Raw genomic sequence first — 16,060 nt, 5'->3', positions numbered from 1 at the left:
GGCAGCTGATGGTCAGGAGGCAGGTGCAATCTAGGCTCTTCATCCACGCCATGTGTGCGCGCATGTCCAGCAGACACATGTCCTGGCACAAATAATCTGATATTAGCTAGAAACTAGACATGATAGCCCATCAAGAGAGCCTCTCAAGAGACGCATTTTGGCATTTTCTTTCGCAATTATTTATTTATTTATACGCCACTTTCATACTTCAGCCGATGGTCTTGATTTAGCCGCCCGACAGCCAAGAGGGATTTTGTCAGACACGCTCTGCAGGTATCTACCTACGAAAAGTAAAATTTATTTTATTTACATCCTCTGTAAAAACATCAAACACATATCCTGGCATTCTGACAACCACAACCAATGTCTTTAATTAGAACTTTAACATGCAATAAGTATATGATGGCAGCAAGATGTCTTGCAGCTTATGCCAATGTTCACATCTGCTGGCCACAACAAGAGGGCTTCAGAGAGAGATTTCGAGGAAATTTGCTGTTCCTCCTCCTCCATTGAAGGAGCTCAGACTAAAGTGGTTTAGTTTAAAGTGGTTTAGTTTAATATAGTTTTTTTGGGTTAGATTGCATAAATATAAATGTGTTGTTAAACCCGCCACCACCCGACACAGACAATTAGTAAGGTCTGTCACGTAAACAGAACGTCACAATTCGTTACTGGTACAGCGCAGCGGCGTGTTGGAGAGTGGATTTGGCTGTCTACCTGTTCGTTGTAATTACTGGCGAAACATCGTACTCAGATGGTAAATGTTGTGGCTTGGCTCTCCAACACACCGGTGTGCTGTACTAGTGACGAATTGGCACGTTCTGTTTATGTGACAACCCTTACCAATTGGTTGTGTCGGATGGTGGCGGGTTTAACGACACATTTATATTTACGCCATATAACCCAACAAAAATGTTATCATGGATAAAGTGCTTTTCCAAGTAGTTTACCGTGTGGTCCATAGTGTGAGTTGCATGGCCAGTCGCACTGCTTTGGCTTGCCTTTATTTTACCTCGATGAGTCCCTATTTGTCTCTATGGGTCTCTGTATCCCTATGTATCTCTGAGTCTCTATGTATCTCTGAGTCTCTCGATGAGTCTCTACGTGTCTCTGTGAGTCTCTGTGGGTTGACTACATGGTCCATCGTTGTGGTGGCTTGGCCAGTCGCACTACTGTGACTTTGTCTTCACACAACATTAGTTCGTAGGAATGGGACGAATGTGAATCTCAAGTGTAGCCTTCACAGAGGGGCTGTGCGTGTCCGTGTGAGTGCCCAATGGAGTCAAAAGGTCAAGAACTCCACGCAGTGCACATAATATATGTATATATTGTGTGCACTGCGTGGAACAGTACCCTTAGAAATTGGGCAACCACCGAAACTTGTTTACGACTTTCTTCTCCCCTCTATACCCTAATAAAGAAATCCACTGCTTTACTGTCAAGGAAACAATCTGATCACCTGGAGGTTGGAAAGCAGTGTCAGATTGCCTTCCGTAGACCAAAAGCAGACGTGCTTATTTCGTGTTCCCGGTTCGCAAACTCCAAATCGATCGCTTGAAGCCACAGGCGTGTGCCGCGTGTCTCCGCGTGAACCATACGTTGCCGTGTGTCACATCGTGTGCCGCGTGTCGCCGCGTCTGCTGCGTATCACCGCTTGTGCCGCGTGTCACTTCGTGTCACCGCGTCTCCTCCACACCTTGTTCCCGGAGACAAACAAGAAGTGTCGGTTCGTGCCGTCGTACAGGGACGCGGGACGGGCCGAGATGGGGACGTCCGGCGTCGCGCGGAGCTCGGCGTACGGGAGCGGCTGCCCGCCCATGCTCACCGCGATCTGTCGGCACGCACGTCCGGAGAGGTCGGGCAAAGTCACTTCGCATCGGCACATACCATCGGCAAAGCAATTTCATCCGTTCACCCGTTCGCTTTTTTGGATATTGTGGCAATCACATGAAGCACAGATTCATAACCGATGTGTGGCTCAAGCCACGTATGTAACTCTCACAAAACACAAATATTAAAAATGTGGCTGCTACCGGCGAGCTGAAACAATAGTGATTGGCGCGTAGTTAAATGCTTGTGTACACCATAAAGATTTAATTGTTCGGCTATAATAGGTAAGAAACCGGTTACCAGTTTGCCGCTCGGTCCAATTTTACGGCAAGTGCTAAAGAGACTCTCCAACAAAAGTTGTTTTTGTCTCCAATGAATTACTCTACCCGGCTCACTGGGTATAGGAGTTGTTTCACATTTGATAACCTTGACTTGAAGCTTTCGTGACTGCAGGAATTCATATTCTTGAAAAGACCCAATAGTTTTTGATAACCTCTCACCCCTTTAACAAAAAACTACTTTGTGGAGCCTGAAACCAAATGCTCTGTCAAAACATCAGCATGCTTGACTGCAAATCTGTAATATCCCGGCCAGGAAGGTCGTGTTGGACCAATTTGAAAACCACGAACCCCCTTCGTGGAAACAGTGGCTTCACACCCCTCCTAGCCCTTGGAGCATTTAAGCAACAAGCTTAAAGACAGAAACGGAATTCCGATGCAGGAAGGTCGGGTTGAGGGGATGCGTCACTTTGGGGGTTGTGCCCCGTTCCAGGAAAGGGCGGGAGCGGAGCGCCTCTCTCTGTGGGATGTGAGTTCACAAGTTCGCACGGCGCGGGGACATTATTTTATTTGCGGTGTTTTATGACATTCCCTCCCTCATTTTGCCCCCCCCCCTTTCTCTCTCCCCAACCTGGCTCCCCTCCTTCCCCTCCTCTTCCCTGTCCCCCTTTCTCCCCGAATGTTATTTATCTTCCCCCCTCCCCATATAAATGGTCTTGCCGCCACTGGTGGCCCCCACCTGGGTGGGGCACTGAGCCCAATTCTCCCCCCCACTTCACGAGGCCCTGCCACATCCAACTCGGCCTCCTGCTGCTGCTGCTGCTGCTGTTCGCGGAATTTTTGTTCCCCTTCCGTTCTGTGATCGGCGCTGTGAACCGCCAGCTCACGAGGGCTCTTTGACTCGGGAGCGTTGCGGTCGGGGCCTGGCGTGTTTGAGGCCGGCCTCGTGGTGGTGGTGGTGGCGCGCGTAGTGGTGGTGGCGCGCGTGGTGGTGGTGGTGGCGCGCGTGGTGGTGTTGGCGCGCGTGGTGGTGGTGGCGCGCGTGGTGGTGGTGGCGTGCGTGGTGGTGGCGCGCGTGGTGGTGGTGGCGCGCGTGGTGGTGTTGGCGCGCGTGGTGGTGTTGGCGCGCGTGGTGGTGTTGGCGCGCGTGGTGGTGGTGGCGCGCGTGGTGGTGGTGGCGCGCGTGGTGGTGGTGGCGCGCGTGGTGGTGGTGGCGCGCGTGGTGGTGTTGGCGCGCGTGGTGGTGTTGGCGCGCATGGTGGTGTTGGCGCGCGTGGTGGTGTTGGCGCGCGTGGTGGTGTTGGCGCGCGTGGTGGTGGTGGCGCGCGTGGTGGTGTTGGCGCGCGTGGTGGTGTTGGCGCGCGTGGTGGTGGTGGCGCGCGTGGTGGTGTTGGCGCGCGTGGTGGTGGTGGCGCGCGTGGTGGTGGTGGCGTGCGTGGTGGTGGTGGCGCGCGTGGTGGTGGTGGCGTGCGTGGTGGTGGTGGCGTGCGCGGACGCGGCCTCCGTGGCCAACGCGGCGGCCGCTTTGTTTTCCCACCGAGTGACGTGTTTTGTTCTCCCCGCGGCCACGCTTCATGCGGCATTTCACTTTTTTTTTCTTGAGAAACCGAGCTGAGCACGCGGCGCTCAGCAATAAACAGCACTTCAATCAAAGTTGTAATATGCAGGGTGGCCCAAAAGTCAGGACACAGAGGATTATATCATTTACATTAACACGGGCATTACAACTTGTACTTGTTTACGCTTTAAGTTAATATTTTATCTATTATTCACATCTATTCACTTCACCCCTGTGGGGTCACCTCAACTCCATCGTGTTACAAAACTCAACCAAGAACTCTGAATTAAAGGATGCAAAACATAATTGATTAATGTTAAAGGATTACACTGGTAATAGAAAAAATATCCTAAATTCATTTCAAGAGAGAATTAATGCGTGCATTCATGTAAATGGAAGTCAAATAAATTAAATAACCCTTACGTCAATATGTTAAAATCAGACTATAATGGAGCAAGTGTGAGTCTCTCTAGAATTCCTTTTTTTTTATATAAAAGTCCATTAATATTCCATTGAATTTATGTATTTTTTTAATGTCAGAAATCATTTAGATAAAAAACATTGGGATGTATTACATCCAGTTTACGACGGTCTGATTTACGACACATTTACGACGTCTATTTTACATGCTGATTTGAACAATTTTGTTTTCATGTTCACCACATTTACGTGTGGTTAATGCAGACTCGATTCCATGGAAAACGTTTCTGTTTGGTGTTTTAACATCTTAACACTTGTTTCATTCCCAGCAAGGGTAAAACCTATTCTTATATTTTGAACAAATTTGTTTCTACCGTCGTAGAAAGTGAGCGAGCTTATTTGTTTGTTCAAAAGGTCAAAGTCACTTAAGCAGGAAGAAAAAATACTTACAAAATAATAAAAAATCGTCTGGCAAATATAATAACCCGATGTGTCCTGCCTTTTGGGCCACCCTGTGTCGTTGAGCGAGGTTATTTCCTGCCAACACAGACGAGCACCGCTCCACTTGAACTTTACTCCACGGACGTAGAAGGCCCACGTCTGACGTGGATATCATCGATTTAACAGCATGCAGTGAGTGGGGTGTGCAGCACTGCGCACGTACAAAAAGCTTTCAGCTTCATCCACACCACCAGCACTAAGGAACTGAGAGTGTGACCATTTTATCGTTCAGACCGCCGCTCAAAGAGTTGTGAAAACGTGGCTGTCCCATAGGGCGGCGTTTGTAACACGCTATGCTGCACATCTGTTTGCGTTGTTAAAGATATTCCCTTTCCGGCCTGGTCTCGTGTTTATGTTGTGATGCACGGGTTTTCTTGTAATTTAAAGATTTCAGCTGCAGTGGTTAATAGCGCAATGGGCATCACAACCGCAGCACTGAAACCGACACAAATCCCCAGTTCTGGTGAACATTCTGCCATCAATTTTCCACAGAGACATGCTAACTGCTAGGGAATTTACACGTTTTCTCGTCAACGATAACTACCTACCCATCAACCAAGACTTCAACAGTGCACCTCATCATGGGCACCACGATGGCAAGATGTTAACTCCCTCACCTGGTATACAGGAGGTCGTGGGTTCGATCTCAACCAAGACGCCCACTGTATGTATGAGTGCATGTTCTCCCAATGGTCACATGGAAGTTTCTCATGGTCCTCCGGTTTTTCCCTCTACATTTAGAAACATTAATTTAGAGTATTTGGTTGCTATACATTTCCACACGATAAGCCACTTTGTTGAGCTATTATTTGTGGCCAGGTCGCTTCTGAAAAATATCTATATAACATAGTTTAATAGTATTAGTATAACTCAAAACCGGATCGCCTTTCTGTGTTCATGCTATCGCTATCGAGGAATCTCACCCAGATACGGAATAACGCCGGCGATCAGTGGAACAACGCGGACGTCCAGGAATAAACACCTCACTCGAGACCCAAACACCACACTCCCTGGCTTTGACATTCCTTCAACCCGCTCACACCAGTGGAACCATCGACAGGCTACTGTGCACATCTCTATCATGAATGTAAAATTAAAAACAAGCCACAGGAGAGCAATTGTGGCTATGCAACCCAAACTATGGGCCGTATATTAAACCACCGTAGTCTGTGCTCTTTCAGCGTAGGAGGAGGAGTAGCAGCAAAACGACACCAACGCTCTGCTCAAGCCCTCTCATGGCCATCAGAACGAGACATTGGCATCGAGCCCCTGAATGTATTGCTGCTGCCATCATGCACAAGAACACTACCCAAACTGCCTACATGAAAACACAAACATTTAGAAATTGAAAAAACAAACAACAACCGGAGGCTGACACTTGACAAGAGCGACTGTTTTGTCGGGGCTACTCAACACGACTAATGGGGCCACACCACGGCGGTTGTTTCCACTTCTGCCTCGCCACCCAACCACCTCGCTCGTCTCAACCAATTTAAATCTCTCACTAAAACTCGAGCAACGCCTACAAGCGTCACAGCTGCAGAGTGCATTCTACATGGACCGCCGGTTTGTGCAGCTCAATTACTTATTCACGCGTGTTCACTGGGCGAGACATTCACTGTGTAAACGCAGACTGCACGAGTTATTGAGTTCGAGTGGCCGTACACGCGGAGCCGTTACATGCATCTGCTGTGTCGACCCACGGCCTGGCAAACCTTGCAAACCCAGATGATCCATCCCAAGGGGTTTTCCAGGTGAAATGTTTTGGCAACAGTACACATGAGACAGACGAAATGAGATGGTACAAACAAGACAGACAGCCCGAATGAGACCGTGGAAACGAGACATGGAACAAACATGACCATACTCATGTGACTGTACAAAGTACAAACGGGACAGCAGAGACGAAACGGAACAAACGAGGCAGGTAGTATTGACAGCGCAAACGAGACAGAACCTAATAGATCATCAGTATTCAGTCAGAATAAATAATTCACAGCCTTAGGTCAATCCACTGCTGGATGAAGGCCTCCCCACGCCTTGGGGGTTGTGGGGGTTACTGGACCATACATACGTCACCGTGCTGGCCAGTGCGGGTCGGAGAGGGCAGCGCAGATGCGGGATCACAGAGGCACAGAGCGACATTGGATACCGCCGCTCGCCACCGATCGAGTAGGGCCGCAGCCGGCGCCACCTGCGACGCTTTACAAGACGGTCGCTCGCGGCCAACGGCGTCCACGCTCGACCGCGCCGCCGGTCCGGTGCCGGGCGACCGTGCCGAGGCCGCACGGAGCTCCGCCGGTCGATTGCCGACCGCGCCGCCGCTCTCGTCGCCGATGTCGTTACCACCGGGGCGCTCACCTGCACGATGCGTCCGTCCGCGGTGCCCAGGCTCGCCAGCGTGTCGTCGCCCGCGGCGCCCACCGCGATCGACGTGAGCAGCGTGCCCGAGAATTGCCGCTGGTAGACGTCCACGCGGGAGTAGGGCCTGGCGACGAGGGCCAGCACGTCACGGCCGCCGGCGCCGCACACTCGACGGGGCACCCACGTCTTGTTCTGGGGGGGGGAGGAGGAGGGGAGACGGGGTCTGAGCGTGGAATGTCGCGACGAACTCGAAGCGGCTCTCGTGCTTTTGCTCTCCGCGCCGTTCTTGCGGTCTCGAGGCTATTTGGCTGAACCGGGCGAGAGCCCGAGAGGTAAGGGGAGAGAGAGTCTCGTTTGTAAAAGTGACCGGGGTCCACCACAATTAGAAAATAACATAAAAAGCAATGAAGCAAATAGAAACCAACAACCGAATAATAATGATTAACAGTTATAATGCGCATTCCATGCTAGGATTCCAATCAGAACGAAAACGAGCAAATAAAAATGACTGCAAAATCAAGCACATTTGCAGATGTCACAAATTGTGCACAGACATAAACAACGTTAAATAAAATGACAGCACACGGCTGTCAAGAAGGAAAGCGCTGCTTCACAAGCAGTCTGCAGTATTTTCACAGTCTGAGCGATGTTGCTACGAGTTATCCCAGGGAGTCATTTGCGTTGTAATTGCTCAATTGGCACCACGACGCCGACACACATACGCACACACATCAAAATGGCATCACAGAATCTTTGACGTCTGTTGTGATAAGCAGACGGTTCACGCTTCCACAGTTAAAGCACCTGCAGCGTTAACCGGGGCGGCCGAGGGGGTTAGAACCGCGAACCTCCGCGACAAGCAGCGAACACGCCGCCGTTCGTCCACTTAGTTACTGGCTCCAAGAGACGATGGGCTGATGGATGAGTCGAGGTGCCATTTAAAAAGGCGGGACGGCGGTGAAGGTCCGGCGAGCCCAAAGGTGGCTCTGTAGGAGGAATATTATCGGGATCGGAGCAAAATCCCAAATTGAAATTCTCCCGGCTCGTGACACAAGCAACAGAGAGCAGCAAAAATGTAATTTAATGCTCAAAGAAAAGTTTAGGGATTTTCATCAGAAAAATAAATGAATCAATTAGGATATTAACGTTGGAGCCCAAACATAACTAAATAAAAATGACTGGTCAAACCAAGTCGTCTTAATACGAACGCCACTGCGCACCAACAATGTCCCCTGCTGTCACTTCTGCAAACTAAAACGAAATAAAAAACTATTTCTATTTTACCAGGTAAGGCCCACTGTGCTATATAACAGCTCTTTTTCAGAAGCGATGATAGCTCAATGTTGTGGCTACTAATATGGAACTTTATCGCAGCCGAATACTCTAAACACATGTTTCTAAATGTGGAGGAAAAAAACGGAGGGAAAAACCGGAGGAAACGGAGAAAAATCCACGCGATCACAGGGAGAACACGCAAACACCAGGGTCAAGATAAAACCAACGGCCTCCTGCATACCAAGCGAGGTAGTTAACATCTCCTAGCCACCGTGACAAACATCGCCGTGTCCGTTTATTCCATTTGACGAATTTACAGGAAATCGGGTAAACACAAGACGCAGCGTACACGAGAAGCCTGCCAATGCACCACGTCCATCTAGTCTGGAAAATAAACAGTTTATGCAAGTTTCCCCTAAACCAGATCGTACTCCCTCCTCTGACGGAATGCGCGAGACGTGATGCGGGAATGCACCCAAGGGGCCCTGGGGTGTCTCAGCCGTGTGGAGTTTCTCTGCTGGACATATCGCATGATAACCGCTTTGCTTTTTTTTCATTCGGCGCTCTCAATGCGCTCTTTTGAAACATTGTAAAACTGTACACACACGAACAACTACCACCACCTCTAGACTACGTGCAGAAAATGAAACACAAACATATATGCGTTAACACTCGTAGTACAACCTCGATTCAGTGAATCGAGAGTTACATTTTAATCTGCTGTTTTATTGAGGGACTGCGTGTTGTTGTCTTGGTGTGGTCTGGGACTGTTTTTGTTGTTTTGTTGTCTTACCCAAACTTGCATTTAATGTTGAAAAATCGGCAGGAATGTATGTACTTATGCAATTTGTACTGATATATTATAGTAATGTATTTTTTTTGTTTGGAACTTGGTAACCTTTTCTCTATTTTGCGCTCCAACCGTTTGTATTGTTTGTTGTTGTGACTGGACATCTGCGAAAAAAGAGGTACATAGTTCATCAGATTCATACTCCTGCAGCCTAAATACAGATTCTGATTCTATTCTGGGAGTAACTGCGCGGGTGACTTTGTCCCCCGGTTGTCGCTCGGGTAGCCCTCCTCCCCCTGCCAGCACGCGGTCCCCGTAGAGCACACAGGCCTCAAGCAGCGCACACAGGCCTCAAGCAGCGCACACAGGCCTCAAGCAGCGCACACAGGCCTCAAGCAGCGCACACAGGCCTCAAGCAGCGCACACAGGCCTCAAGCAGCGCACACAGGCCTCAAGCAGCGCACACAGGCCTCAAGCAGCGCACACAGGCCTCCAGCAGCGCACACAGGCCTCAAGCAGCGCACACAGGCCTCAAGCAGCGCACACAGGCCTCAAGCAGCGCATCAGGAGAGCAGGCGCTGGGCGGAGCGTGGAGGAGATGCTCGCCGATGGAGACTCCGCACTACACGCCCGCTGTAGCCTGGGCGGCTTGTGCAGTGGCATCACCAGCAGCGTCACGAGCAGCATCACCAACAGCATCACCAGCAGCAACACCAGCAGCATCACCAGCAGCAACACCAGCAGCAACAGTACATTGTTTGCTGCTGCAGATGCTGCTGCACAAGCCGCCCAGGCTACAGGAGGCGTGTGGTGCCGAGTCTCCATCGGCGAGCGTCTCCTCTGCACTCCGTTCAGGAGGAGGAGGAGGTTGACAAGTGCAGTCACTCCCAGAACAGAAGTCAGACGACAAATTCAGGCCAGGGCTGCGGAAAACCTCAAATCGAGGGTTACGTTGGCTGCAAATCAAGATTCAGTTGCAAAACGCAATTTTGTATAGAATCTTTGCTGCTATGGGAGGGGGCATGATTGTCATATCCCATAAGACGGACATTATACTCGTCTTATCTTCACTTCGTGTGAATAACAAGACGAGGATTTGTGCGTCACTTCTTGCGCACGCTGCTTATCCACAGGGAAGATAATTGGAAGTTCGCCACGCGGCTAACGGGGAGATCCGTGCGTCCACTCGGATCATGGGAGCAGCGGACAAGAGACGGAGAACGAGACGCGTCTCACCGTGCACAATTATCTTCTTGGTTCTTTCGGTAAAGTCACGTAGAAGGGAAGTAATAAAATAATAAAAATAAAACATAATGAATACTCAAAAATAAAACATAATGAATACTCAGACGCTGTCTCCCCGACAGACCTGGTCTTCACCTGAGGACGGCTGCTTGCGTTGTGGCCGAAACGTCGTGAGAATTATTTTATTATGTTTTATTTTTATTATTTTATTACTTCCCTTCTACGTGACTTTACCAAAAGAACCAAGAAGATGAATCCCTGCAGTCACGAAAGCTTTAAATCGAAACGTGCACAATTACTTTGCAGAAACTCAGCACGTACTTCTTCAACACTCGAGCCTTAAAAGGTGGGAGAAATATATAAATAAAAGATATATAATAGGCGACCTTCATTTATGTGCTATTAAGATTGGACTTTATATATTTTTTTCATTTTAAGGCCAGTGTTATTGATAAAAAAATTTATTTTGTTCATTGTTAACCTAGAAAACCAGGAGGTGCTTTCCAGTTTCGCAATGCTGTTGGCTGCGTTCCCTAACCGCAGACAAAACACGGCCTGCCGGCCGGCGAGCCCCAGCGCCGATTAAACGGACTCCGAGGAAGTCATCGAATGACCTCATTCGTGATTCACGCACACGCACGACCGCCGTTCCATTCACCAAGACGTGAAAGGCATTGTTATTCACAAGGGACAGGTCACGTGGCCCTGCCCGGTGCCGGCGGGCGGCGCTTCTCGGCTCAGATCGGCCGCCTTTATTTCATGGGGGGAAGTCAATTGAAGCTGCAGGTCCTTTTTCCCTCGGGCCTGTTTGGGTGGACAAACGACAGTTGTGCAAATAAAATGCAGGAGCCGATTCATCCATACAGAAATCAAAAAAGTCTCGATGCCTGCCCATCGACCAGCTGCGGTGTCCCCATCGGGTGGATGGAGAAACCCGCGGCCGGCTGCTTGAGCGTTGGCCGCTGGGAGATGGCATCGAACTGGCGACCTCTGCGCGCCGCCAACTATTCCGCCGCGGCGGCCGCCTCTCGCCACGGCAAAGCGCCCCACGCGGGGCGGTGCCAGCCGAGGGCAACGCAGAGCCGAGAACCGAAGAGTGCCAGCGGCGAGGAGCCGGCAATGCCAAGCCCGGCCTCTTTAAGGAGACTGCCGCTACGTGCGCCCCTTGTGTGGGCCGGCGCTTTGGTAACGCGACGTAAACACGGGGTGAGCTGTGGGGGGGGGGGGTGACACTCGGAAAGGTTCACGCCGTTTCCAAAAACAACGGCCAGCCGGCTGGAGCTGCTGCTGCCGCTGTTGGGCGACGATAATGATGATGGCAACTTTGCGTGGACAGTGCAGTCAGCCGGGGTGAGGCTCAGTTGGGGGGGCGGCTCATTCGCCAGCACCCCCGTGGTGCCCGTGAAGGTCCTGTTGTGAAAGCCCGTGTGAGTTGAAGCGACATTGTGTGGCCACTTTGATCTGATTTTGGCAGACACCTGCACCGCCAGCAGTCGGGTAAACCAGCATGGCGACGGGGCAAGATGGGACGCAGGTCACTTTAACGCTCAATATAAAGTCATTTATAATTGTCATTTATTTGTTTTCATCATTTTGATAGAGAAAAAAATTGCACCATACATATAAATATCCAACCCGTGCTATTAATGCTTTGATATTTACAGTTTCGAAGACAATGCATACATTATCAAAGCATGTTTGTTTGCATGTTTTACCACAAGCATGTGTGATTAATGCCTAGTGATGGGTGTCCATTTGGTGTTTGAATATCTTAACACCTCCTGTAGTTTTGCCGGAAAGGGTAAAGCCTTTTTTTTCATCATTTTGATGGTCCCATATAAATAAGAAATTAATGCATTTGGTATTGGCGTCATTCTCAAAGTGCAAGGCTGTCATCACGAAGGCAGACATTGACATGACCAGCAGTATATTTAGAGTAGGGGGCTAAGATTCCTGCTGCTGTGTCATCCCAATTGAGCCATTTACTGTGCAAAGTTTAGCAAATTTGGACCGGGCTTTACAACGAACGTTCACCACGATTAGAAATGAGCTTTGCCCGTCCATCACTGCGGGGTCCAATACGAAGCAGACTTCGGCTGAAACGTGCATGGGCGTCCAGAACCGACCCTGCTGAAAAATCGGCGGCAAGTGTTACAGAACCCATGAGGATGCAAGCTTATTCATCACCGCGTATGCTGCCGATAATACTACCTTGACGATGATGATTCCACAGTATGTCTTATCTGCTTTGGTTTATATTCACAATGTGTGTCAATCGCCATATTACCATATTTGAAAAAAAGATGACCTGGGTGGATTCCTGTCTGCCTGGTGCGTGGCCCAGTGTGCTGCTCGAGCGGTAACGACATCACAGCGTTGAGCCGGGTTCGTGCGTCGCGCTCACGTCACGCCTCTACCCCACTCTCTTCCCGCATACAAATGTGCGAGATACTCTCTCATGCTATCTTATCATCATACCCTCTCGGTCACTCACACTACATTACTATGTTAGTACAGAGGAGGGAGGTGGGGGAGAGAGGGAGACAGAGGAGGGAGGAAGACACGGGGAAGAGAGGGGTGGGGAGAGAGTGAAAGGGCGTGAAACGGGGAGGAAAGAGAGAGAGCAAAATAGAAAGAGGACGGCGAGGAGAGAGGATAAGTGAGAGAGAGACAAGAGAGATTGAGATGGGAAAGGGAGAGGTGGGAATAAGTAGAGTGGGGTGAGAGGTGAGAGAGAGAGAAACGGGGAGAGAGATAGGGGGGGGGGGTATGGGTGAGATACAGTGGAGGAATGGAGAAACAGAGACAGACATCGTGTCAATAGCACAAAGAAGGAAAGATAAATGAGGAGAGAGACATGGCTCTAAATAAGAATAAAAGTATTGCTGGCTGGCTGGGAGAGACGGACGGCCACATCCAAAGGACATTCTATGGGTGTGTGGCTAGTGTGCAGCAGCAACAGAGCTGATGAGGGAAGCTGTGGACACATATAGTCTGCTTTGGCCACGTGGTGTGAATTTGCCTACAAATGAATGCACGCGGTTCAGTAAAGAATACATTTCAGCTGCAAATGCAGCCAGTTTGCCACCTCTCGTTCTAAGATTTCTAAAGAATCACCGGTTTCATGGCCTGAAAACACTGGCCGAATTTGTACAACTTTCTCAAAGTAACAGAAAGTTTAAGAGACAGGTGAAGGAATCATGAAATCGGGCAAAGAAGAGGGCTCGACTGACGCTGCTGTTAAAGCAAATAGACGACTCAGTGAAAGTGGAGGCCGACAGCAGGGAAGAGAAGCAGAGGGAGGCACTGGGAGAGATGCCAGCAGCGAGATGACACGATGTTAACTACCTCGTCTGCTATGTCGGAGGTCGTGGATTCAATCCCGACCCTGGACACCTGTAAAATTGGAGTTTGCATGTCTCTCTCCCCGTGATCGCGTGGATTTTTCCAGGGGTCATCCGGTTTTTCCCTCCACATTTAGAATCAACGTGCGCTTATAGAGTATATGGCTTGCTATACATTTACATGCGACAAGCGACTCTGTTGAGCTATCATTTGTGGTGAGGTCACTTCTGAAAAAGAGCTATATAGTGGGCCTTACCTGGTAAAATATTTTTTTTAATGTTATTTAAAAGTTTTCTTTTTTATTTCGTTTCGTTGACCTGACAGGAGCAAGTGGGCAACGGAAGGCAGAAAATGTGGCAGGCTTTGGGTCAGCAGGGGCAAAAGTTACAAGCTTACAACAGCAGCAGCAGCAGCGTTGAATGAGTTAAAACATTCTCGAAGCAATTTAAAACAACGGCCGAGAGTCCCCGCTCGGGCCACATGGACGGCCACTCTGTGGTTACGGCAGGAAGCTCAAGAATTCCCGCAGAAATGGCTGGAATGTGTTCACGGGCGCCCAGGGACACGTGGCAATGACTCTTGCCGCCAAACGCTTGTAAAGAGACCGTGCAAAAGCCGAAGCGATCTTCTGCTCAAATGAGCATCGAGGCACTGGTGCTCATTTTCTGCTTACAGCCCTCGGACGGTGGTGGAAATTCCAGATTCCTCTGGCAGGGGAGACTATCCATAGGACAACCACTGTTGAGTTCCCTACAAAGTGGTACTTATTTTATCGACCCTAGAGGGACGAAGATGATGATGGGCCGACTCACCCCCAAACAGGATGTGAACTTGCAATCTTCTGATTGTGAGCCGCTCACCCCGTCGCAGGGAAATGTGGCCAGGGAATACAAAATGTCAACCGTGGCGTGCGACGGCGCCTCTCCCCCTCAGCAAATCCTTTGTAACAAAATGGGTCCAGTGTGGTGCAAAATGCGGAAAATGCGCAGCCCTGCAGCTGCTCAATCACGCAACTGCTGACGGAGAGAGCTGTAGAAGGCCCCTCAAGAGACCTACTTTTCCTTGCTGGTCAAACGTCTTGAAAGACTTTAGAGTACCCACACTTAACCCCACCACACGTGACCTGCGAATGGACCAACTGTTTTTTTATAAGTGCAAATAATAAATCATCCTCATTAAACTTTGCAATTGTGCTTGGGATGTTTGTAAATGTATAGTTGTATATGCACTAAGAGTAGCAATTAAGTGCTGTCAGTGGAGTTCACTCTGCGTGAGCAGACCACGAACGTTCTAATCATTGCTAACATCACAATCTGCGATGGTTATAACGCACATGCTGTCAGTTGCACACACTAAATAATTACTCAATAAACGGCCGACATATTATGATGTCGCAGTCAATTAGTCCCCAAAACTTTTTAAAAGTATTAATTGAAAGGGTAATGTTTTTTTACTTTAATTATTTTGTGAGCTTTAAATATGGGACTTTCCTGTTATTTTTATAACGTTTTGTCAGGAAATGACACGCAAATATTTAAGAATTAAGTTACGAGCAGTGATGATCGTGATCCGATGATAGTTTGCAAAACAATGACTCGGTTAACGCAGCTCTCATGTCGCACGACGCATCGCCACACTGCGGCTCACGGACGAGGAGCGCACGTGGACGGGTCCGCCAAACAAGGACGTCCGATTCCGCCATTCCGCCGAGCTCCAATCCTGCGATGTCCTTTAGTGTCCCTGCAAAGGCTCCCAGCACGTGCAGCAAAACGTCGGGCATAGTCCCAACCAAACCACGCGAGGCGCAACCCAAATCCGCATTGGAGAGCTTGCTCTAAACTTTCTTAATTCATAACGTTCAGCAAACTTTCACAGGCGTCGCCGTGACTTTACGGTCGCGCATTCGCCGCTCGTTGCTAAGGTGGACAGTTTGAATCCGGCAGGCCGCCCTGGTTATAACTGCGGCGTGCGTTAACGAAAAAAATACTCCGTGCCGTCCGCTTTACAGCGGGCATTCACGGTCCCGTGACGTCGTTCGCAAGAGTTAGGCCACTGCATGCCGGCATCATGGTTCACGTAATAAAAATAAAAAAATCACACCACAAATTACTCAACGGGAATTATACATATCCCCCTACTACAAAAACCTTAGCAGGAGTTCCTGGTTCAACGAGCGGAATAAATGAAAACTTTTTTTAAAATATAACTTGAAACAAGCACCCAGGTCTATACATTGCACATGCACCAAGTGGTTCAACGGGCGCGTACTTGGGCGCGTGCATAAGCTCTGTGAAGAGTGAAGTGAGTGAACGACCCCCGCAGGTCGTGGCTGCCCCCAGGGCTGCGGCAGACCTTTGGGACGAGCGCCGTATGCCACGAGCACCCATGGAGGCCAACGGAGGGCACGATGGGGTGGGTGGCTGAGTCGACCTAAGGCAGGCCCAGAATAGATAG

At 49.6% G+C, this 16,060-nt stretch overlaps 1 protein-coding gene across 1 annotated transcript in view; it reads right to left on the bottom strand.

Annotated features, from left to right (window-relative positions):
• The window catches only part of LOC144732750 (hepatocyte growth factor receptor-like), a 52,589-nt gene that overhangs the window by 24,851 nt on the left and 11,678 nt on the right, over positions 1-16,060 (bottom strand). The window contains exons 3-4 of the mRNA XM_078614327.1: positions 6,949-7,143; positions 1,697-1,831 (exon numbers count right to left, since the gene is read on the bottom strand). Coding sequence (XP_078470453.1) covers positions 1,697-1,831; positions 6,949-7,143 — 330 coding nt within the window. The remainder of the gene's footprint in view (positions 1-1,696; positions 1,832-6,948; positions 7,144-16,060) is intronic.

The sequence above is a fragment of the Lampetra planeri genome, chromosome 44 (genome assembly GCF_965212315.1).
Source record: "Lampetra planeri chromosome 44, kcLamPlan1.2.h2, whole genome shotgun sequence".
NCBI lineage: Eukaryota > Metazoa > Chordata > Hyperoartia > Petromyzontiformes > Petromyzontidae > Lampetra > Lampetra planeri.
Note: the sequence above shows the minus strand (reverse complement) of the source record. Positions and strands in the feature narration are given on the sequence as shown.